This window comes from Aphelocoma coerulescens, chromosome 1 (genome assembly GCF_041296385.1).
Source record: "Aphelocoma coerulescens isolate FSJ_1873_10779 chromosome 1, UR_Acoe_1.0, whole genome shotgun sequence".
NCBI classification, from domain to species: Eukaryota; Metazoa; Chordata; class Aves; order Passeriformes; family Corvidae; genus Aphelocoma; species Aphelocoma coerulescens.
In genome coordinates, this window is record NC_091013.1 from 78,449,515 (window position 1) to 78,474,788 (window position 25,274).

General features: G+C 38.7%; 1 protein-coding gene across 2 annotated transcripts in view; it reads left to right on the forward strand.

The window, feature by feature from the left end:
* Nucleotides 1-25,274, forward strand: part of GUCY1A2 (guanylate cyclase 1 soluble subunit alpha 2) — a 141,058-nt gene that overhangs the window by 90,932 nt on the left and 24,852 nt on the right. For both annotated transcript variants that reach the window (XM_069014608.1, XM_069014616.1), the window contains exon 6: nucleotides 5,886-6,029. In XM_069014608.1, the coding sequence (XP_068870709.1) occupies nucleotides 5,886-6,029 (144 nt within the window). The remainder of the gene's footprint in view (nucleotides 1-5,885; nucleotides 6,030-25,274) is intronic.

Below are 25,274 nucleotides of genomic sequence, written 5' to 3' on the forward strand. Positions count from 1 at the left end.
GTTACTCTATAAAAAGAAGGGTAAGAAATCAAGACATGGCTGAAGAATATCTAAGTCTGGTTATTCTATCTAAACTTTATGTGTATGATCCGCTTACATAGGTTATCTGTACATGTCAATGGAAAACACACACAAAAAAAATTGAGCAGCATAATACATTTTTCATCAAACATGAACCTTTTCTCGAGGAAGAGAAGCCTTGAACAAACATTTGATATACAATTCTTACATATTTGCTTTCCAAAGTAATCTTATATTCTGGTCATCTGTGTGTAACAGGAGTATCCCGTAGCTCTGCATCCTGAACTGGAAGGCAGTCTAACTTTTTATTTCCAATTTACATTGAAAAAACCTCTGTTGAAGAGGCTATAAGGGACAGTGACATAAATTATTTTCAGTGAAATGGATACTAAATATTACAGCCCTTACAAGTGAGATAATAAATACCTATACAGCCCTGTGAGTATTTTGGAGATGAAAACAATACTACACAAGCACCCTTCAGAGGAAGGTTAAGGATCTACAAAAGATGTACTGTTAATGGTAGGTTTTCTTCTTGAAAAAAGACAGCAGTTTTTGAATTTTCAGACCCATTTTTGGTATGTATTTCATTTTGATTGTAAACAAAGAAGCCTTATTGATATGAGTATAATTTAACCCAATAAAACACACACACAAACTGCACATAGACTTATTTGTGTCTCTTACATGAAAAAAATAGTAATGAGTACTCCATTGTAATAGTTCTAATACAAATTATATATTAGGCTTTCACAGGAAACCTGCTGAGAGAGACAGGACTAAAACTAGAGCCAATTCTCCCTCCAGCTATTTCTTTCAATGTATTTAATATTTCTGATTGCAGTAGGAATTCCAGTTTAGAATTACCACAGAGTGACCCCTGCAATTACATTTTTTATGTTTATTTCCAAGCTGTGCTTTGAAAAAGGTTCCAAGTAAGACTCATTAGACTATTTGAATTCCTGAATATTTTAGATGAAAAATCTTTAGCCTGCCATTTCAAGTTTCACTTACAGAATGGTATCTCTGCCCCATGTGTGTCACTCTGTAAAATGAAGTGTGACACTTCAGTTTTCCTTTGTTACTTCTAGAAGTTCACAAATATAATGACTGGTGCATATTCATGAATTCATGAGGAAGGATGCAAAGCAGGGATGTTACTTCAATGCACCACATTTTCCCTTAAAAACTGCCACTGAATCAACACCCTGACTTTATACCCGCAGAACATAATTTGGCTAAAACTTCCAGTTTCTCAGTTTAATAACGTAAGACAACACAAGGTTTAGCTACTGGTAGTTGGGAGACCTGTTGGAGCTGCCCAGGGATCAGGTTATTAATCTCTGTTCTCTGGACACATTAGAATTGGAGAAATTACAGTCTGACTTCTGTGCTACCAAATTGATCTGCAAGTTCAATTCCATCTCAAAATTCCATCTCAAATGGTTATGGATTAAGAAGAAGTGTCAGTAAAACAATTACTATGGGGTTCACCTTCTGTAAAAATACTGTTCATATCTAAAGCATGCATACAGTATCTACCAAGGACTAACAGAAGCTGGGTTTATAGAAAATGACTTATTGAAAGCAGAAGATATTTACTTCCTGCTGCAAGTGTTATGCATTATCACTCTTCCGTATTCCGCAGTGTTGGGATGACTGTCTAGAAAGTTTTCCTGAACTGTAGAGTACACACAACCACTTCAAATAATTATTAACTTTAATACGGGATTTGTTGAGGGCCTGACTGGAAAACATTTGGACATTTCCAGTGATTTGGGAGTTACAGGAGGCTCTAGAGGAGGGTTTTTTAAGTGTAAGTAGCTGCAATATTACCTGGATTCTTGAGTTGTTAGTTAAGAATAAAATTCTATCGTGCAGTTTTTAAAGATTGGTCTAATTTTGAAATCCAAGTTCAGTTTCTCTTCTATGGTGCTGTGTATTAATTCCCAATTAATGAAAACTCCAGTGAAGCTGGCTATGGTAAGTATGAATCAGTGAAAAGGGATGAGAAGTTGGTAACAGTAGGCCAGGCAATCAGTGAATTGCTAGAACTACTAACAGCAGTAAGAAATGATGATTTAATTAGAAAAAATAATACTAAATCTTATCAATGGTAAAGTGTCAGTCATATGCAAAACCAGCTTTAATATTCCAAACAGAGTATTAATTTTTTTAAAGAAGTGGGATAAGGCATTCCAGTCTTACAAAATTGAAAGGAAAATATCTTTTCCTGCATATGTATCTAGGAAGGATATAAAAATCAAATGTACTACTACTACTGCATCTTAATAGTCACATTACAAAGTCAAAAGCTCAGAATCTAGTTTATCACATGGCAGAGATTTCCTCTGGAGTTTTATTGCTATATATCATCATCTTGAAGAATATCATATTCTGAGTGCAGCCATTTTTAGACACTTTGAGTAGTGCCTGCCTTTTCTTTCAATCCTATTGACATTTACTTGAATATTTATGGAGTAGGTTGTTCTCTGGTGTGCACAGTTTCAGGATCTACCCAGAGGACACTTTGGAGCAAGCTATAAGCAGTGCTTTGTGTTTCTAGTCCAACTGCTACTCTTCAGCTGAGACAAGAGAAATTCCCTTCTTCCCTGTGTGCATCTGACTCACTCAGGAGCCCTGAAGTTCTGAATCACTCTTATTGCAGTCTCTGTTTTAATGTCCTCACCTACCCTTGTGAAGTTCAGCGAGGCCAACTGAATGTTCTGCATCTGGGTCAGGGCAATCCCCAGTATTAATATGGACTGGGGGATTGAGACCATCCCTCCAAAGAAGGACTTGGGAATATTGGTAGATGAAAACTTAGACATGAGCCACCATTGTGCACTTGCAGCCTAAACAGCCAACCATACTCCAGGATGCATCAAAAAAAAATGTGGCCAGCAAGTCAAGGCAGGTGATTCTCTCTGCTCTGCTCTGGTGAGACCCCACCTGCAGTGCTGCATCCAGCTCTGGGGTCCTAAGCAAAAAACGGGCGTGGACCTGTTGGAGTGAGTCCAGAGGAGGCCATGAAAATGGCCAGAGGGCTGGAGCACCTCTCCTGTGAAGATAGGCTGAGGGAATTGGGTTGTTCAGCCTAGAAAAGAGAGGATCATGTTGCGACCTTTGATACATAAATGGGGCTTGTAAGAAAGATGGAGAGAGACATTTTACCAAGGCCTATAGTTACAGGACAACAGTCATTGGTTATGAACCAAAAGTGACTGTATTTGATATAAGGAAGAATTCTTCACAATGAAGGTGTTGAGACACTGGCACAGGTTGCCCAGAGAAGCTGTGGATGCTCCATCCCTGGAAGTGTTCAAGCCGGCTGGATGGGGCTTTGTGCAGCCTGGTCTAGTGGAAGATGTCTCTGTCCATGGCAGGGGAGCTGAAACTAGATAATCTTGAGGTGTCCCAACCAAAACCATTCCATGATTTTATGACTCCATACAAGTGGACCAAATGAAAATGCCATGAACAATCTGAATTACAGGAACTCCTGGAACTTCTGGAAGATTTGTCAAATCTGATTTTGGAGAAGGAGGGAACCAAGGTTAAAGTTGGGTGGAGATACTCATAATGAAAATTCAAGCTTAAATGCTTAGCTGGAGAAAATCTTAGAAGTGAAAACAGGGTCACAGAATGGTAAATCATTAGACAGCCTTGTCAGTACTCATCACATCCACTTTAAACTACCAGGTCAGGCTAAGCAGTCCTAGTCCTTCCCCTGGTTCTCCAGTATTGCTGTCAGATGAACTCCATAGGGACAAGCACTTTAAAGAGTAATGGTGTTATTATCATTTTTATTTTTATATAAAGATTAACATGAGGCAGCTTCAGTTCCATTTTTCTGGTAGTACAGTATATTCAGTGTGTGGAATTTAGCTGTTAAACTACAGCTATGGAAATTTCCAAGGGGGAAGAAGCTAACAAAATAAGTAGTTTTGTCTAAACACTGGTGGAACAGTATATGATCCCAGTTCTGTGCAACCAACTTTAGTGGAAAAGTCATTCTGAAATAAGGTCATTCAACAAGGAGCAGAATTTGTATTTAATTTTTGTATTTGGCATCACAGACTCAACTCTTTCTGTAGTAACCCCTTTGAATCTATTCCTACTGATGTTTATTCATGATTTTCAAGAATGACAATGGATTTCTGCTAATCCTGCCTTCCAATTTAGAGAATTTTTTACCATCTATTTCTTCCAAACTGTCTTTTTAACTTCTGATACTTCTTCTCACTGTGCTTATTTTTTTGCCCAGTTTCTACAATTTTCACTAGCCATTGCAATATACTTGCCCATCCTTTTACCTTTGGAGAAACAACCTCCTAAACTGCAGAGCATTGGTAGTCTCTTCTACTTGTGGACAGACATCCTGAGATATGGCTTGGGTAAAACAGGCAGGCAGACAGCAATATTGATTGCTCCTACATGTTTTGTTCTACATACAAGTGCTATTTGGAGCTTTCAGAGGTGTCGAAGGAGCTCTAATGGCTGTCTCAGCTCATGAGAAACCCTCAGCTTCTTATCTATATTTACGTCCTCCTGCACAATCGGCCAGAAGGGTTAAGGTGGCAAACTTCACAGTGGGCTTGCAGCAGATTAAGTTTGGTTGTGGGAAGTATTAGCTCTTACTTCTGTTCTCAGTTCGTGGTCTGGGTACATTTACTTGTAATGCTTACTTTTTCAAGTACTATATGTATTGAGATACTATTCCAATTTATCAAGACTGGAAATTAATCTGAGAAGGTCCAGGTCTACTACTTAGTAGATTCTCTGCAGAGAGAAGAATCAGCTATATTTATTCTCTGAATAACTCCTTTCTCAGTGCTTGCTTTCTTCTCACCCTAGTCTTTGCTGAAGCATTTTCTGGCATTCCTGTAGTGTTGTGTGCAGGGTGAAAGCCAGATTAGTTATGTCACAAAACCTAAACTAATCCTTGAGGTCTGTTTGGGCCCGTGTTAATGGATTTTGTGCGAGAATGTTACAGATGTGTGAGCAAACAGACTGCAAAACACAATGCTGTAAATAAAGCTGCAGACCTTGAGGTCTGCAGTGTTACTCTGGCTGCCTTTATCCAGAGCCAGAGGGCTTCTGCAATTCGTTTTGCTCCCACTTCCTCCTGGGGGGCAGGTCTTCTAAAGAAAATCGGGATAAGAGAGCAGTAAGGCCTGCCTGAAGAGACCAGAGGGATAAGTCTGCTGAACTTCATGCCTGCAGGTAGGGAATGCAGAGTAAGACAGCCTGCATAGTAGATAGCCTGCATAGTAGAGAGCCTGCCAATTCTTATTTGAAAATAAGGGAGAAAGGTGCAGTCAGAAGTCTGTAGCAGTAGCATCTGTTCATAAATTATACCAGGAAAAGCTACCCACTAATGAGAAGTTAGATAGTCTTCACTGTTCTTTATGGTGATGTTTTGCTTTTTCTAATTCTTTTCCTGATACAATTTTCTAGCATATCAAATACTAATTATGAATTACAGTTATGCAGCACTATTCTTACCCAACAGCAAACTCAGCCAGGATAGTATGAAATGAAGCTGCAAGCAATTTCTTATTTCGGAAAATGCAATTTTCTGTGTTACTGCTGTGGGAAAATGTTGTCATATCTCAGCTGATGCCATACACTGTTCTAGATGATCTTCTTTGGTTATAATGGTGATAAATCACTGTGCTGTTTCATGTCGGGTTTTGACTGCACCTGTTTGCAGACTCAGGTAATTATGCTCTTTTGTCTAATTGCTTATTTATGGATGTTTTGCTCCCACGTTTTAAGCAACAGTATTTGATTGCAGCCCTAATGGCGGGGTTCTGCTCTCATTATCGTACTGTGACACTTGGTTTGTCTGATTGCTGCAGGTGGAAACAATAGGTGATGCGTACTGTGTTGCAGCAGGGCTCCATAAGAAAAGCCTTAGTCATGCCAAAGCCATTGCCCTGATGGCACTGAAGATGATGGAGCTTTCAGAAGAGGTTCTCACTCCAGATGGAAGCCCTATTAAGGTAACCCCCTTTGCTCTTCATTCTCAGCTAGTCAGTGATACACAGACCTGATTCATTTCATTGTGTTCTGTCTGTAGAAATCTGTTTATTACTAGAGAATTTACAGTTGCATCAATATGTCTGCAGCTCTTACGGGCCACATGCCTCTTTTCCAAGTTGGTGTCAACCTGCATAAAAGAAGGATCTGTAGACTGCCTGCTCTTTCTCATTGTTAATGTGCTTCCTTCCCATGCTATGCCATTTCCTTCCCCTAGTTTGGTACAGGAGGTAGCAGGAGGGAGAAAACCAGATGTCCTTTTGTAACATTATCAAGTTCCTCTGCTGTTCTGCTTCTTTAGATCCTATACCAACATATTCAAAAGAATATCATTCTGAAAAAAGTGTTGGACTATGGATCTTGAAGAAAATTCTTTTAAAGCTTCATGTGAACATTCACTGAACACAAAATAAGCATTAAGAGACAAAGGTTGCCTGGAGATACCATAAGACATAGCATTTTCAGTTTTGATGTATGACTATTTCAAGCAGGTGTTAATTTAATGCTACTAAAATATATATTTTTGATTGGTTTTATTTATTTTTCCAATAACTATTGCTGATTAATATGTGCTAACTACACTGGTACATGCTGGGAGAGCTGTCTTCCAGAACCTCTTCATATTTTCACTTTCTTTTGAGTCTCTGCTGCAATTGTAGGAAAATTTTGAAGGTGTATATTTTACTCTGAGACTCACTTTTTGTGACGGTTTTCATTACCACGCATTACTTTTCAGAAAAGTCCTCATATTTTCACTGTCTGCATAAGAAAACCTGTAAAATAAAGACTATAAAGACATTCAGAGGAAAAATGTGTAGAATAAAATGCTGGGAATAACCAAATATTTTCAAAAAGTGCTAATAAACTTCCTTTAGAATTCAGAAGAAAAAAGTCAGTTCATCATACTTAAACTGAAAGTAGAGGTACTGAGAAGCTCATGATCATTTCTTAATTGTCCTGTCTTCAGCTTTAGGTGTAATAGATTTCAGGGCAGGAGGGATGGTGATACTGTAGAATGTTGTTACCTTTGTACGTAACCTAAAATTGTGCTTAGAAATAAGGCTCATCTTTCATAGAGGCATATTCTGATTTGTTTTAAAATCTCTCATGGATATATTTACCCTGTAAACTATTGCAATAAGGACTTTGGGAGAAGTCTACTTTAGTTTGTCCTAGTTTAGGTGTCTACTCTAGGATGAGATGAATCATGCCCTAAAAACGTGTGCTTTTTCAGTTGTCTGTAAGGGAAATCTATGGACCTAACCTAAATGTGGATGTCTTTGCTGTGAGCTTCTACACTCTGTCACATGAGTCCTGCCACAAATGGCAAGGAATGCATAGTTTTTCCTAGTGGCTATGTCAATGATCATCACAGTTAGAAGCGTACTCACTGTTTCTAAATTCAGTTGGCATGACTTTTGCCTTCCAGCCAATGTTAAATTGGCTAGAGTGACCCCTATTTTTGTTAGTTGGCAGTTTTTCCCTCAAAAAACCATGAAGGGGCCCATTGTGCCACAGATTCCCATTAGCAAAAGTTTCATTTGCATAAAAATGTCTTAAAGCAGCATCAGGGGAAGTTCAGGTTGGATAGAAGGAAAATGTGGTCAAGCGCTCGAATGAGCTCCACAGGGAAGTGGTCATGGCCCCAAGCCTGTATGTGTTTAAGCTCTTGGAAAATGCTCTTAAATAAATGCTTAACTTTTAAGTTGTCCTGTGTGCAGTCAGGAGGTGGACTTAATTGGCATTCAAGGAGCCCCTAAGTATCCGTAAAAATTACTACGGACTCAGCTCAGAACCTTGGCGTGACAGCCTTTGCAATTAAGCCTTGTCAATAAAATCTATAAATATTAATTAACATTAAGAACAAAGTACACAATGTACTTTATAAGATATTTATATGTGGCCTGACTTTTAAACAGCAAATTCAATTGTACTGTATTGTGGGTGCTTTGAGCAGTCCTGTTGATACACCTGGCAAAACAAATTCAGGGTTTTGACTGTATTTTGACCTTAATTCTTATCTGTGATTCATGTTAACAAGTATAAGTCACATTTTCTGAGCCTTGACAAGTGTGTTGGATAAAAAATCCTAATGCAGATTTTGTTCTATTATGCTGAAAAACCTTCATCAGTATTTGGGTATTTGAAAAGAATCTGAAATCAAAGGGCACCTTTCCTCATGCCCAACATTTAATAACTTTGACATCTTTCGTGATTTGCTGTGACTGAATTCTGACTTTATTCTTCAGAGCAGTGTAAAAGCCATTTTGAAAAAGTCAGACAAGGCAATTTTTCAAAACATAGTTCCTACAAATAGGAGGTCCCTGCCTTCTGATCTCAGGAGTAAACAACACTGTTCTTTTACATTACTGATGGTTACTCAGTTTGATATGTCTAACTTTATGATCATGGTTTATAGAATATATGTATTTTCTAAAATACTTTGGTGGATATATTTTGTTGTCATCTCAAGGCTGAATTCAACAGAATACAAGGATTTACTTTTTGTAGTTCTTGAAATGTTCGCCCCTGTGATAGCAGTGGATATCTTATTAAGTGACACAAAGTCTCAAAAAGTTAGGATGAAAAAGTAAATCAATAAATTAAAAAAATACCATATCACATAAACAGGAAATTAGGATAAGATTTTCACCTATAAAGTGCATTAGCAGATGATCAAGTGAGGCTTGCTATCTGTGTACTCAGTTATTGTATGAAGGTTTTCATTGTAGAGATCACAAAAATGACTTGTTTGTACAACCATGTGCACTTTATGAAAAATCTGCCCCTTAGAGCAATGCTCGTGGGGGCAGTAAGCAGTGATGGACCTCAGGATGGTGGCCAGGTGTATGAAGCAGGTCTGGTTTATATCCAGATGACGCTCCCTGCTCTTAGTCAGAGCTCATAGCAGGCTGATGAGAGCACCATGGTGTGCAGCTGACATATACTCAGGCATTTGGTACTTCCAGCAGAGCCAGAGGCAGCACAAATGCATGAGCAGGATGGAGACTCTGTGCCTGCACTCCTTATACCTGGGTGAAAAGCCTGTGACTCGAAGGGTAATGAGAAACTGTTGTTTTGCAGAAAGAGAGAGCGAACTGTATTAGGGCAACACCCACAAATCCTATCACCAGTGTTGTAACACAGCCTGCCCTCCTAGAAAGAAATATTTGTAACAGAAAATGGGCTGATCATCCCCCTGTGAGTGATGGAGAATGGCCAGGTCTATCTGGCCTGTGTGATTTTTTTAAACTCAGTTCTACTAGAGGCAAAATCCCATTACTTTAGAATGATCCAAGGCCTTAGTACAAAAGAGGGAGTTTTGCTGCAGACGCTGTGTGTAGAATTTGATATACATTTTTATCCTTTCAGCATAGAATTTTAGTCTGGAAGCACTCCTTTGATTTACATTTTGTACAACTAATTATATATAGTGCTTTATGACTTTAGTCTGAAAATATTGACTTAAAATTGCCTCCTACATTGAAGTGAGTGTTACTTGAATTTAGGATGTGCTTCATATTTTACTACTTTTTTTTAGATAAAGTGGAATTACATTAATTTTAATAGCTAGAGATAATACTGTAAGAAGAATTCTCCAGGCCATTGACCTTCAGTGAAAGGTTGCAATGCAGATATAGGATTCCTGTAGAATGTTAATGCTGAGATAACTTTTTATCATGCTTCAAATCTTACCTAATTAATCAATGTGCAGTGTATGTCCCAAAGAAAGAGAAAGAGCTCCTTTTCAGTTTTTTTTTTCAAAAGGGCTGCTGTGGCAGAACATACCTAGTTTCTACTAATGAGATTTCCCGAGAGAAAATTATCTGCTTATTTTTGTGGTGTACGAAGGTGTGTGTAATAGGGTCATGAAGAGATAAGAGCTGGGAACTCACAGAGGAAAAGTAAATGATTTACATGAAGCTGCTGAAATTAACTACAATTATCTAGATTAGTTGTGTGCAGGTGTTCTTGTCTAAAACATAAAGGTTAAGCCCTACCACAGCAATTTGAAACACGTTGTAAAATGTTTTGCTACAGCAGAAAAATGTCATGTATCTGTCAAATTATTTATGTTACCATAACATGAGAATTAGACCTGTAAATACTGTAATCACAAACTGAAGCAAATACATATCCTCACCTTTCTTTTTGCTCACTTTCTAATGCCTGGTATGTGAAGTACTCTAAATAGAGTAGTGCAGAAAATTTCTAGCTGATACTGGCTTCAATCTGATTACTTTATTCTCAGGTGAGGTAGATGGGACCTTGTGTTTGCACAGCACATAATCTGGTACTTGGCTCAGTTGTTTCTTTGTTATCAAGATAGAGTACTTGACACACTTGAAGCTTCTAACTTTCAGATGTCCATTGCCAAAGCTATTTTATTATTGGATTTGTAAGCTGCACTCAAACAGTGTAGGCATTAACATCATCTAATTTCAAACATTACAATCTAATTACAAACATGACAATGTGAACAGGTACAGCTAAACTTGTTACTGTAGCTCCCTCTTAAATGAAGAGAGTAAATTTAGTCTGTATTCATCTGATATTCTTTCAGTGTCTACTTTATAATGAAATACATGAATTAATATTTGTCAGGTAAGTCCTACCTCAACAGTGAACAGGTTAATGACCTCTCAAGATGGATGATCCCACTGGAAGGAGCTGAACTGAAACACAGTTTCACAGCTTTGTTCAGTCACAGCTTTTCCATTTGAGTTTTAGATGTGATCCAGATTTTCTATACTTCAACTTTCTATACACAGGTGACAAATAATGCTTTATGGGTGGGACCATTAGCATGTCTAAGATCTGTGACCTTACAGCCATGCAGCTGCATTAGATTTGGTTTATGTTGTCTATTTAAATACCTGTGATGGAATGACTGGAACAATGAAAGCCTGAGTTTGGTAAACCTCTAATCTCTGCTTGCCAAGTGGTAAATTTTAATTAGCATGAACTCTGACTCATGAGTAAGGGCACAGAAGAGTCAAAAGGGCTCTGTGGATTGTAATGGCTCATGGCCACAGTGAGTGACACACTTTTCTAAATAACTTGGAAATGGGCAATGAATTTTAGAGTGCACAGTATCTTCTGCTGGTTCATTAAGTATTCCCCTTTGTATTTCAGTGATATGCCACTTGGGTCCAGGACACAAGTAGCAAGTGCCAACATTTGTTTGTATAAATGGGATTTTTGTTTTCTAAGTGAAGGGGCCATTCCCAAAAATGAGGGAGAGTAGCAAGTGTTATCTGTGTAATCCTTTTCAGTGTTTCTTGCCTTGCTTATTATTCAGGTTGTGGTGTGCTTGTTTTATAGCAATTTAATGGTCCTCACCCAATGTGCATCTTTACGTAAGCAGCAAAAGGTTGTCTGGTTTGTTTCAAGTTGTGAAGGGCTGACTGCTGATGCAGGCGTTCTCATCAGCCCTGTGTGAAAAGCTGCTGCGTTACTGCAATGCTCCTTGCTCCATCTGTGGTCTCCTAGCAACTTCGCCTTGTACCTAATGTCTACATCAGACTCTAGAAGGTATATAATACCCCACTGCAGCCTGCAGAACTTGAAATTAGAAATATCCTTGGGTTAAAAGTGAAAATCAGAAACGGTTCCACAAAAGAAACCTGTGCATTACGAGACTTTCAAGAGCTTGTAGTTTCACAGGTTTACCAGCATTAGAGCATCTCAGCAGCTTTGGGGAGCATTCAGAGCTGCATGTCAGGGAAGCTTGGTACTTTTTCTTGACAGCATGCTTGGGAGATGGTGAGGCAAAGTCATCCCAGGTGACAATTCCCTGGACTTGGGATAGTTCACAATTGCACTTCCTCAGCTTAGCCCAGTGCCTTTGGAAATGCAAAATGAGAGGAGCTGGTTGAAGCACGTATCACCAGGCATGTGGGAAATTGCAAGTTTCCTTAAACTACTCTAAGGGAAAACTCATTATCCTCAGCCCGCCAGTCATTTTCACTCAATTTATTCCTTTTGTGTGATTTTAATAATCATCTTTAAAAACCCCAAACCACACCCATTATTTGCAACTTCTTTTTTTTTTGAAGGAATTTTGTCATGTACAGTCATATGTTATACCCACTGTAGGACAGCGTTACTGCATGTGTTGCAGTAACAAGGCAAAGTGGGGTTTATAGGACTAGTGGGTGCACAGCAGCAGCTTTGTGTGAAAATCTGGTCTGAAAAATTAGACTGGCACTTAGTCTGCTGAAGAGGGAAGTTTCCCAAAGGGTTGGTCATTCTTTCAGATGGCACACATTTCAGTTCTTAATAAAGTCTGCCGAGGATGACAAAGGTAGATTTTCAAAGCTACTAGGACTTGAGTCTGCACAACATAAGGATCCGCGTGTCCAGGCAGAGGCATGACATTGGGATTGGTAACCCAGTGTAAACCCAACTTGAATAAATTAGAAAACTACATATATATTTTTTTTTTTTTCGACTGCTGGGAGAAAGAGACCTAAAAGACAAGCAGGGAGTTAATTAATAATGTGAAGATCAGCTGAGAAGAGGTTTTGTCATTAGACCTGGACATTGTCCTTTCATGCCATGTGTTCTCTGACGTTCCTCTCTGGCAAATAGGAAACACAAGTGCCATTCCATCTATACTTGTCCCTGTGGCAGAGATAAAGCATACTTGTAGAAACCAGGGCAGTTATCCAGGGCAGCTTGTGAACTTTCCCACTGTTTATTAGTTCACAGTGATTACTACATGTTCACAGCTCTTTGTGACTCACAGTATGTAGATTTAGCTGCATATGGAAACGCCTCTGTAATTCAGTTGTATTTCCTCTTCCTCAAGGGAGACTAAACCTTGCTGTGGTGGCTGCACCTAACTTGTAGCTTTGTCCTAGTGTCTCACAGTGAGAAGATACTTTAATTTCCATCTCCAGGTGCTATAAGGACATGCACAGGGAAAACCAGCAAGGATTTCAAGGTTTAGATCCCTGCAGGGGCCACAGGATATGCAGCTGGGTTGTGGGGTTAGCTTTAAGGTCACGGTGTGACATCTCTCATGGTTCAGAAGTCATTCCAGACACAAACGCCTCCAACTAATACTCCAGATGTCTGGCTCGTAATAGAACTGGTTGGGAATTTTCCATAGAAAACACTTTTTGGCTGAGAACGCTTTATGATAAAAAAAAAAAAAAAATCATCAGGCATATCTACCAGATTTTGTTAAATTACCGATCAAAACTGGCTTCAGAGTACTAAATACCAGTAGTTACTGGGAAAATGACCTGGGGGGAAAAAAACCCAGAACTTTAAAGAGAGTAAAGCATTGAACTTGTGATCTTTATGAAGAAAAAGACCACTGCATTCTCATTTATCTAGGATGGAAGATATCCTATGATACTGTTTTGCCCCTGGGCTTGGGTTGGGACATTTTTTGCAGCTGCCAGAACTTCACGTTCTGGCTTTGACTGTTACAGTCAGTGCAGGACTCCCATGCTGAAGCCGAAATTTTCTGTTGTTGCTATTGTACATTGACTCTTTATGCAGACAAAAAATAAGCAATAATAACAGTAGAAACACAACCCACCAGGTGAATAAATAATTAAATCTGTGGTGTATACAGCATTTCAGAAGGTTGATATTGCTGCATCTTTATGAAGGGAAGAAGGGACAAAAATCTAAAGTTAGAATTGCAGCATGTACAATGATGTTGTTATATGTTTAAATATAATAGAGACATAAAACCATATAATTTGAAATAATTTATGAATGTTTAAAGAATTGAGCTAGGGAATCCAGGGTAACTGAGTAGCAAAATTTTATTTCTCCTAAGTCCCAAAAGTATGTTCTCTTCTTCCATCGATATGTCTTCCTGTCATAAAATTTAAAAAGTCAGGTTTCCACCATGCTACAAGAGTATTTTTTCTTATCTCCTGAGATGGAGAAGAGATGAAAAATATTACACAAAAATTGACAGAAGAAGTGATATGAGAATACACAAACCTACAAGGACTCACGGAAGATAAGCAGTAATACACTCAGAAACAAGCACAGGCTATGCATAAAAATAATGCTTGATTGGCTTTTACGCAGTAAGCATGACCAGAAAATGCTAGGCTTGAATTGCTACCTCACTGGGTTAATAGGCACAGGTGATCCCAGAGGCCTCAGAGGGAGATGCAGAGATGAAAATGCCATGCCCTTTGAAGCTGTAGAGGTGGTTGCTATCTCAGTGTCTGTGTTTCCTGCTGCTGAGATGCTTTCAGGTGGCTGCTACCCTGTGCTGCATTGCTACAGTATCTGCCTTTCCCTTCAGTGGCTGAGCTGTCAGCACCTGCTTTGTGGTCTGCCTGCTTGAAAATAAGGAAGCTAGTGATATTTATTTACTGTTGTAATCTCAGTTATGTACATTGTCTTTTCTAAACTGGACAATATTGTTTCAGAACTACCATTAAATCACTGATACCCAGTTTCTGTCTCTCTTCCAAGGGTCCAAACAGTTTAGTCACCTAATCCAAATGGTTTACTTTATCTGGAGTCACAATGTATCATAAATTGTAGGTTTTGGCAGTGAGTAGGGCAAATCTACCTTGTCCTTTGGTTTGGCCCTCCACTAGAAGAAAGAGATGGTATTATATCTGCAGTGTGCTAAAATAACACATATATATATATCCTGGATAATGCAGCTTGGGCGCCCATGGGTTAGGTGACAGTGCTGACATAGCTCCTTCTTCTTTCATCCAGATGCAGTCTGGAGAAAAAGATTCAAGAAAGGGCCTCCCTCGTCCCTTCTACTGCTTCTTCCCTCTCCCTTGTCTGCTACTGCATGAGTAGTTTTGGATAAGGTGTAACTGGAAATACAAAAAGGAAAAAAAATAGATCTGAGCTGCCTGCACTATTTTATACTGTATGACTTCCTTTACATATTTGAAGGGCATAGTTCTCCTTTTCACGACCTATTAGTTCTCTGGTCCCTTTAATATAAATTTTCTGGGAGGCTTATGGTCACTGGAGGAAAGATGCAAAGCTTTTTCATGATGCAGTGAAGAGCACCTCAGTTGTCCTTGTGTTTCCTGGCCCTGGATTGCAAGCAGAGCCTTGCACTGAGTCCCAGAGGAACTGCTCGTGGCTTGTCTCATGGAGATCAGTGTCTTTCTCAGCCCCACTGGGTAATCCTGTAGAAATGCTAACCTTTATGCAGATCTGGCTCAATACTCTGGCATCCACAGTTACAGCATTTTCAGAAGCAGCTGCCAGCATCTGCTCTGCTCTGCAAGTTTAAGAAGAAAGTGCATTTGGTCATTCGCTACTTGGCTTCCCCCGTTCTCTCCAACATGCACAGCTCAGAGAAGAAAAGTCAAAGTCTGCAGTTTTAAGCACCAGTTAAAAAACTCTATGGCACAACTGTTGTCATTATTCTGAGCTAAACAGTGAGTCATTACACTGTGCTATATTTGAGGGAACAGTTCAGATGGGGGGTGGATGCTGGAGGATTATCCTTGGCCTTCTGTTTGAAGCTGACAAGTTCAGCAACATTGTTCAACAGTTTCAGAATAGTTTAGTTCCCTAAGGAAGAATGCATTTCCTGTCATAAATAAATCCATAAACTAAATGTTTCATGGCATTTCAGCTTCCTTTCATATGAGACATAGAGTATTTTGGAAAAAATGCCAGTACTTCAGAGGAATTTGCGACAGCCTTTTCTGTTCAAATACCTCTTTTAAGTCTGAACTAGTGTAAAAGTAATTCAATGCAAATAATCCTCTTCAAAGACTTTATATTGAATAATCTGAACTTTTCTTTTAGCAAAAAAATTTCCATATTTATATTGGATTGTGGTTTTGCTTTAGTATTTTGAAAAGAGAAGAGAGGAGAGGCAAAAACATTAGTTTTGAATGGAGGAGGGAAAACAAGGCACAAATAATCTGAGGTTGCTTAGTCCTACCATGTGACCTATTTGATTGCATCAATAAAAAGAAAGGGGAAAGTGGTATAAATAAAAGTGGATTAGAATGTACAGGCATTTCTCCACCTGGCAGAACTTGGAAGGGTTGAAGTGATCATTTTCCTGAAGAAAGACCTGATTTTTATCTACTCTGGAACTTTGTTCCAGGAAAAAGAATCAACACTGAGAAGGAAGATGGGAAGAGATGTATTTCTGAGATCCCATTTTTCCCTCCTGCAAAATCTCCATACCATAAAGCAAAAGGCCCTGGAAATTTCTTGCTGAGATATAGTTTTCCTAGATGAGTAAGATGATTCTTGGCATTTAGCTTAATATTCTAATACTGGTCAAGCCTTTCACCATTATTTTAATATCTAAAATGACAAAAACTGATTAGAACAAAGTTATCAAAAGTCACAAAATCATAGAACAACCTTTGAGGCTGTAAAGGATCTCAGAAGAACAGCTGGTCCAACTTTTTGTGCCCAGATGACATTATTGAGCACCCTGTCCAAGGGCAGCTTAAACACCTCCACTGATGGGGACTTCACCACATCCCTAGGGATGTTGTTCCAGTGATTGATTGTTCTCACTGTAAAAATTTCTTTCTTATGTTGAGATGAAACCTCTCCTGATGCAAGTTGTACCCATCACCCCTTGTCATGTTCTTGTGTCCTCCAAGAGTCTCTGTCTTGTTTGTAGCTGCCCTTTAAGTACTGGAATACTGTGATGAGTTTCCTCCCTTAGGTGTCTCTTCTGAGGGAAAAAAAGGCTTAACTCCTTCAGTCTTCCCTCACAGAGCAGGTTTTCCAGCCCTGTGATCATCTTCATGTCTTTTCTTTGGACGCTCCAGTTTATCTGTGTCTTTCCTGAGCAGTGGGGGCCAGCGCTGGGCACGGTGCTCTGGTGCAGCCTGATGAAGGCTGAGCAGAGTGGGGTGGTGATGTCTCTGTCTGTGCCAGCGATGCCCCTGCAGAGGCAGCCCAGGATCCAGTGCCTTTGTTGCTGCAGCAGTGCAGTGCTGACCCTGCCAGCCTGTCCACCAGGACCCCCAGATCCCTTTCAGCAAGGCTGCTTCCTAGCCATGCAGATCCAGACTTTAATGAGCTCTTTAGTTATTCTGGCCCAGGTAATGTGATGATATATTTATATTGTTAAAATTTGATGTTCATCTGGGAGACATAACATCTTTACAACAGCGTATATTTTCACTTTTCTGTAGAAGTAGTGACACCTCTTACAAAGATTTTAATGGAAAGTGAGTAATTAAATCCCTATGTGCCTTTTGAAAAATTTATCTTTTCTATCATCTCTCTGTAGAATACCTGTTTTTCTTTCTGTGACAGCTTACTTTGTAGTAGGTCCATTTGTGCTGCATTTAAAAAAATGGATGAAAAAAATCAGTAAAAACCTTTACCAGAAGAAGAAGAATAATCCTAAAAATGAGAAAGTTTTTTAACTGCCATACAGTTCTTTGGGACAGGGGCTAACTGCTCTTGTTACTGCTTTACTGCTGTCATTTCTCCTTAGTGGTGCCCACTCTGTAGCCACAAGCAACACTGCAGAATTATTGTTTCCCTTGGGAGTATCAATATGATCTACTTAAAAGAAGCAGTCTGTTACAAAACCCTAACTTGAAGAAGTCTTTTCTTTTTCTCAACTGATCTATGACAGTGACAACAAATATATAATGCGAAATGACACATTATTCCAATAAGTGTTTCTGTGGTTTTTTTTTTAAGTAAATGCTATGATCTCAAGGTGTTATGATAGAAAATAATTGAGTTTTGTGGACTAAAAATCAGGCATCTGGGAGTCATCTCAAGTAGAACAATGAAAACCACTACACACTCTGAACTTTAAAGCAGATAGTATACTCAAAAAGTTGTATTTATAGTCCCTGGTTATAGGACTTTGATCTTTTATTTATTTGTGTATTTATTTATTTCAGTTGGCATCTGTGTATGGTTTTTTTATCTTTCCCACTTTACAGACCTGGTTTTATATGCCATCTTCACTACTTGGTCACTGCACCTTCCTTAAAATGTTTTGAAAATGGGATCATCTCACAGCACGCTGATTGCTTGAACCCAGAGAACATTCAGATGTCTTTTTGACCAAAATGCCTATTTATTTAATCAAATACAGTCCAGAGTTTATAGATAATTTCAAACCTGGTTAGCTAACTATACCTTTGTACATGTGAGTGGTTTGGGACCTGAACTCAAGTCCTTTTACTTGAGTAGAAAATCTTTTTGCATTTAGCTGCCTTTTTTGGACTTTGATTTCCTGAGGTGAAACTGTCATTTCTGACCATCAGTTTATAGATACTGAAAGGGATATATATATGTACAGAAAGATGGAACAGTTTCTTCTCTATATTGCCATCTATTTTTCTTCAAGAGTTTGCTCAGGGTGGTTATTCTTAGCTTATATTCACCAAGACAATATGAAAATTAGTGACCCTTTTCCTATACAAACTCTGAAACACTAATTAATTTAATTTCAATACATGCTAATTTTAGCATGGACAAGGTGTTTTTGTAGGATGAAGATAGTTTTATTATTTTGAACTCCAAAATATCAGTTTCCTTTTCACTGCGAATAGTAACTTTTCCAAAGGTAAAAATTAAAGATGACATGGAGTTCAAACTTAGGGGTTTTATTTCTAGATGTGTGTATCACAAAACTTCACATCTCATAGGAAGCTATTTGATGTTCAAATTTGCAGTCTCACTTTTCTTAACCTTCGATGAGAACAAAGTATGACTGCATCCTGTTTGGCACTCCCTGGAACCTTTGCTCTATCATGTCTAGAAAAAAGTCTTCACAGGCTTCAGTGAGTCCTTCATTTTAACCCCATTTGTCTCCAGGGTACCATCTATTGCATACTGGGCTCTCTGTTATGTCTGCTTCCAAGGCCACAGTACTGGACTAGATGGTCTTTTGGTCTGATTCAGTACAGTTGTTCCAACATTCTTATCTAATTTATTGCCTGTTCCTAGTCACAGATCTCTGCAGATAAATGTCAACTCCTTTTTCTGAAGGAATGACATATTTAATAGCTAGGATAGCTCAGATAACGAAACCAACAAAACTTCTGTCTGCTGTGACCGAGATCACGGTATCTATTTCAGTGTGGTTATCCTACAGATTTTTGTAGAATGGAATAGGATGTTATGGAATCATTTAGGTTGGGAATGACCTTTAAGATCAAGTCCAACTGTTAACCCAGCACTGCCAAGTCCACCACTAGACCGTGTCTTCATGGTTTGTTTATACACTGCCATTTCCTCTTCAACAGACTCATAGGAAGCTTATGAAATTGCTAGTCATAAACATATTGAGGACACTATAACAGCCTTCTTCTGTTCTCAGAGCTTTCATTATTTTTGGGCATTTGCCAAAGAAGTTTTAGCCTTCTAGTTTTTCATGAGCTCTTCCTTGATGTTTGCCATTTGTTGCATTGTGTGTATTGGTTACCTAATTTATGTGATGTTCTTGCTCTCTGGACAGAAGAAAAGCTTTTGAGGCATGAAAATGAATGGCAAATAGCTAAATAATAAAGCCTACTCTTGTTCACGCACGAAGACTATTGTTTAAAGGAAATGAGATTAATTTTGCTGAGATCTGTTCCCTTGTAAACACATTGAGTTTTTTGGTCTGATTGTTGCTGACTGAAAAGAAATGAACAGCCATTCAGAATCAAAGTGATTGTTTGCAAATGTACCTTTTGCAGAATGGAGAAGGGCTGTTCTCGCAGTAGAACTGTCTCTCCAGTTGCATTGTCACTAACTTAGGGAGCCACACTCTACAAACTGCAATCTATAAGACAGTTCAGAGTTTCCAGTCTGGTTTTCATTGAGGCTGACCATTGCATCCTGGACAGTGGTAGTATGGGGCTCCACTTCCCTTCACTTAGAAGTGGGAATTAGGTGTATGTCATGCTTGTTGCTGGTTTTCACAGTTCTGTTAGAAGATCTATCTGAGGTTTCTTTTTTTTGTTTGTTTCTGGTGAAATATTTTTCTCATATTAAACCAATCTTTACTGTAAAATGCATTAGATTTAATGTTTTTTTAATAGATTAGGATGGCATTTCTGGTAAGACAAAAAGTTATTAAAACCAGCCAGTGTTTAAGGGGAGTGAGGAAAACCAAGCTTAGCCATTAGAAAAAGGTGAATGTCCCACACTCCATTCTAGGGAGTACCATTAAGCCCCAAATAGGATAGTGGCTGTTCTTGAGCCTGTCATTGTTTTGTCATTTCAGTTTTGTTTCTCAGGAAAGATGTTTAAAACATGTAATGTGTACAAAATGGAATTTTCTTGCTAACCCTAACAGCAAGAATCATTGTTGCACAGCCCACATAACACTAATATTAAAATGAAATCTAAGTTTTAAACAATGTTTTGCAAGAAGAATCAAAAAGTTTTTCCGAGAATTTGGAAAGTGAGAAATAAATACATGTCTTATAATCTCATATATGTTTAGTGGGCATCTGAACTCAAAAAAATTAGGTTATAAATGCCTCTGTTTGGAGCTATGACCAAATTGCACCAGATGACTGCTTTTAGTTTGGTCTTCTGAAAACCAGAAAGATATATGGAACCCTGATGGCTTCCTGGAAGTTCTTCTGTGTATACATTCCCTCTCTCCTCCGCAGAAATGGAAAAGGAGCAAAAAGCCAATAGGAAAGACACCTCTGAACAGCAAATCTGCATGCAGAACTGAATAGCAGGTTTACAGGCTGTAGAAAGCACTGAAATTTGTGGAAATTTCTGAGAGGTCTGTAATACCAGTTTTTCTGTTGCTTCCTTTCCAAGAACACCAGCAAAGAGCCAATCTTCAACTGGAATTGTGGCTTCCGTGGTAGGATGTGGGTCTATGCATATGTGAATATGGGGAGAGGTGGAGGTTGCCATCTATGTAAAGCATTCACTTGAATTTACTCTGCAAAGTTTTCTAAGTCCATCTCAGGATTTGTCTTAGACTGTAATGACAATATTATGAATAATCCAGATGCTACTATTTCCTGAGCCTATTGTCAATTTAGTTGGACAAGGTTCCAAAATGACAATGTGACTTGTGTTCTCTGATTAGTTTGGATTAACAGAAGTTGATACCTTTATAACCCAGTATTATTAGAGGAATTGTAGTTTTCCCATGGATACTGTGACACATCTGGAATTCTTACTGGTGCATGAAAAACAGATGGTGCATCTTTTTCTGTTGCTGCCAAGTTTCACTACGGGCTTAGCATACCGAAACTTAACTGTCATTGGTCCCCTTGCTCCATGCTCTTCCACTCTTGTTCCTTTTGTTGTCTTGAATTTTGCTTTTAAGTAATTTTCTATAAACGAGGTTCTCTTTTACTCCATATGGTTATGCTCAGGCATATGGGTTATGGTCTTTAGGATTTGGTAGCTACAGCATTTAAGATTACTGTGGTTTAGAGTGGATAAACATGTATTGTTGTCCTTCCCATGAATGTCTTGAAGGAGGCCTGTGTTTTATCTTGTGTCACACCCTTAACTGCCACAGGTCCCTCTTCCCTTCCCAATTGCTGCTCTCCATAAACCCAGGCATCCTAAGCATCTCACAGCATACTGTCTGCTTACCAGCTTGCATTGCCCTCTGCTGTTCTACGCTGCCTTTGACCCAAATCCTTTTCCAGGCGTCTTTAGAGTCAGTGAGAGTTCACTAACAAGGTTTGAACACTGCTCTGTGTGTAATTCAGATCTGCTGCAGCGTGCTGTCAGCTGTGGGTGTCAGCACGGGGCTAACTGGGTGGAAAAGCAGCGAGCTAAATCATGTGCTTTGATGCTACCTTCTGTTTTAAGCTCTCTAGGACTGCACTGAGGTGACGTCAGAAGCACCACTTGTGACCTCCACAGAAATGGCACATTTTCAAAAATGTTACTTTTAGAAATAATTTTTGGGAAAGGTTTCCAGACATCTCCAGGCTGAGCAGAACTGATTCCATTTTTATGAAGATTATTTAAAAAGTCATTGTATGCTAATGTATGTACGTAATGAATTACTTAATTTAAATGAAGTGGAGGATATGTAGAGGAAAAAAGGGAGCCTTACTGTGGAGTTAGAGGTCAGGTTTATTATTGCTCTGTACTTACAGCCAGGAGGGCAGACCAAGGAAAGAGGAGCTGCAGTCAAGTAAGCTGCCATTAATTAGTGGCTGAAGGTTATAACAAAGCCTCCCTTCAGTCCTCCCATGAACATTTGAGGAATCCACTCACTGCATAGCTTTGAAAAATCGGCTGCAAACAAAGACAACCAGAAATATGTTGGAACTAAGGGAGAGGCAAATTTCAGAGTTACCTGTTCAGGTTTGTGCAGTTAGTTTGAGCAGTCATAACAATCTAGTGAGGGCATCACAGAACATGGAACTCAGCAGAAGGTGATATATTTTTACCTCAGAAGACTCAGAGCTGGTTGGAAGCTAGGGAAGCTGGAAAGCTATTACGCTTCATTTGTCATGTTCTGACAATGTTTTATGGGTGTTGACCACTGCCATGGTTTGTGTCAGGACAGTCCTTCTTGCATCTCCTTGGGCTGACCCAGCAGCAGTGCCGTGTTTCTCTGGCTATGCTGGGTCAGATCTGAACAAGCTTTTCTTAACACACCTTGGAATCTGTATGCCTCACTGAAATGTACAGTGCAGGTAATAGCTCTAAAGGTATTTCAAATTTAAAAATAGCCTTTCTTAGTGTGGCAGAAATTATAGATACAAAGAACTTGTGTTTGCTTGGCAAGATTTCCTCATGATTAATGTGAACCTCGTAAGCAGGTTCTTCACACATAAGCATAATTTGTAAAAAAATCTGCATGCCTTTTGAGATATGCTGTTCTCTGATTTAGACAGACATTAATAAAATGTACATTTTAAAGGAGAAGATCTGCTTCTCTTTGCTCAAATTTGCATATTAAGTTCAGCTGCCTGAATTTGGATGGTTGCTGATTTGAAGAAAGCTCCTATTTATTTTTATAGAAAATATTTAATTTATTTCAGAGAAAAGGAAAAGAGTTTTCATTACTCTTTCCTCAATTTTACAATAGGGAATGGTGTCTGTGGAACATGTAGTCTGAACATTATTCATCTTTCCCATGGGGATTACTAGAAGTAAATTTGCTTACAAACCAAGATCAAGTTCTAAATAACGCTAAATGAAGAAAAATTTTGGTGATTTATCAGACACAGTCCACTGTATTAGCTGCTTTGTAATGAGCTTTGAGACACACCATAATGCAGTCTTTTGTTGCAAGTATCTTTTGTACACACACTGCCTACCTTTTATGAAGCAATTAGAATTTAACGTGCTACAGCTTTGGAGTGTATGAAGCCAAACCCTTAATGTGGGAAGCTTCTGGGATTAAAACACTTTTGCAATGAGGAATCTTAAATATGTTTTGACTAGTTTTGTTCAAGGATCATCTACAGCATTTTTATGTAAGTGAATCTCTTCTTTTATGAGCCTTACCACTCTAATTAAAGATGGCCTTGTTTTCATTTTACATTTCAGTCCTGAACATTTCTATTAGAGCCGTAACTTTTTTACTTGGTCATGTATTTATTGTTATAGAATGTCAGTCACTGATTAGAATTTTAGCAACTAAATTTTTAAATTCATGATCACAGGTTTGAAAGGCCAATGTAATGTGGTTATTTTTGCTGTTGCCCCTGTCACTCATGACACACTAAGTGTGCCAGCTCTTCCAGTAGATCAGTGCAACAGAAAAGGATCAGTGGACTGATGGAGTTTGTGCTGAGGCCCTTGCATCTATACTTAATGTGTTTTGAGATTTTTACTTGGACTGATCTAGTTCCTCATACTAAGTGCCTCTACCATACTAAATGCCTCCACAGATCTGAAAGATCAAATGTTGATTTACATCCTGATATGCCCATGAGTTTGTTGTAACTTTGGTGTACATCTTGAGAAGAGCTACTGCTTTAATTTCCTCTAACAGTTCTATTTCACGCAGAACAAACCCTTTTTTAAAGTGAAGCAATGTAGAGTAAATAGGAACAGTTGGGGCACGTGCTTCAAAAGCACGTAGAATGTAGCTGTGTAGTACTTTGGAGGCTGCTGCCCTTCAGTGAGGTGATTCTTTCTGTCATTCTCATGGAGGATGAATGTACAACAGCCAAAGTATTTCCTGTGAAAGGGTTTGTTTTGATAGTTATCCACAGGAAGCTTAGCTGTGATCATCTGTGATGAGGAACAGACCAATGCCAAAATAACATGACTAGGTATGATTGCAGTGCATTAACAGAACTGACAGTCCATCACAAGAGGATGACTGTCTAAATACTTATGTTTTCTGTCAAGATTACACTGTTTTTTGCTGTTCATGGTGTGTGCTTGATACTGCAAAGTATGTTGTTGACATAGATCATCATGAGATTATTAAAAAAAAGGAAGTTAAAAATCTGAGTTTATAGTTTAAGTAAAATTGGTTTAACATAATTGCTGTGCTATTCATTTTTTTAGTTTTAGTGAAATTCTAAAGACAATGTGAACCAAGTTACACTTAATTTAGAACTGAAATTCAAAGTTCTGGTTTTTTAAGTGGCTTCAGGACATTAAAAAATATTTCTCCCACCCCATCTGTTCTTAAGGATGACAGGAAAACAGACTTTGCAGCAGTCATTTGAAACCCTCAAATGTAACGCCACTTTTTAATGAGTTTTCCTTCAATGCAGTATGATGTTAGAGTTAAAAAAGACACACATATGTTAATGCATCCTGTCCGTCTTGCTGTCAACATCCTCACAGTGTGTTTTCAAGTGTTTCAGTAGTGCCATAATGAAATGATGTAACTTAGCTCACTTACCTCAGGAACCTGTCACTGTCACTACAGTACAGCCTGTTTAGGTCTAGGTAAGCTGGATATTGACCTATGTCTTCATTAAATGGTATTACTTCTAGTTGTGTCCCCGTATGTCCCTCCTTGATACTAGCATCTTGCACATACTTGTAGATGATTATCATGCTTCCCCTATTGAGTATTAATTAGCCAAGCTGTGAGTATTTACAGATTTTTAGTTTCCTTCTAATCAAATCCTTTCTGAAGAGATTCTTGATCTTTTCAGAAATCACACCTGTTGACAATACCTAGGTCTTAATAGGCTTGGTGAGGTTGAAGTCTGTAGGAAGGAACTGTAGGTGTCAGATCATGTTCATAACCCCAGATTACTTTTTCATGTGGCCATATTGCATGCTACCTTAAGTTCATTTTGGTCTTCCCTCAGAATTTCCCAACTTTCTCTCTTGAA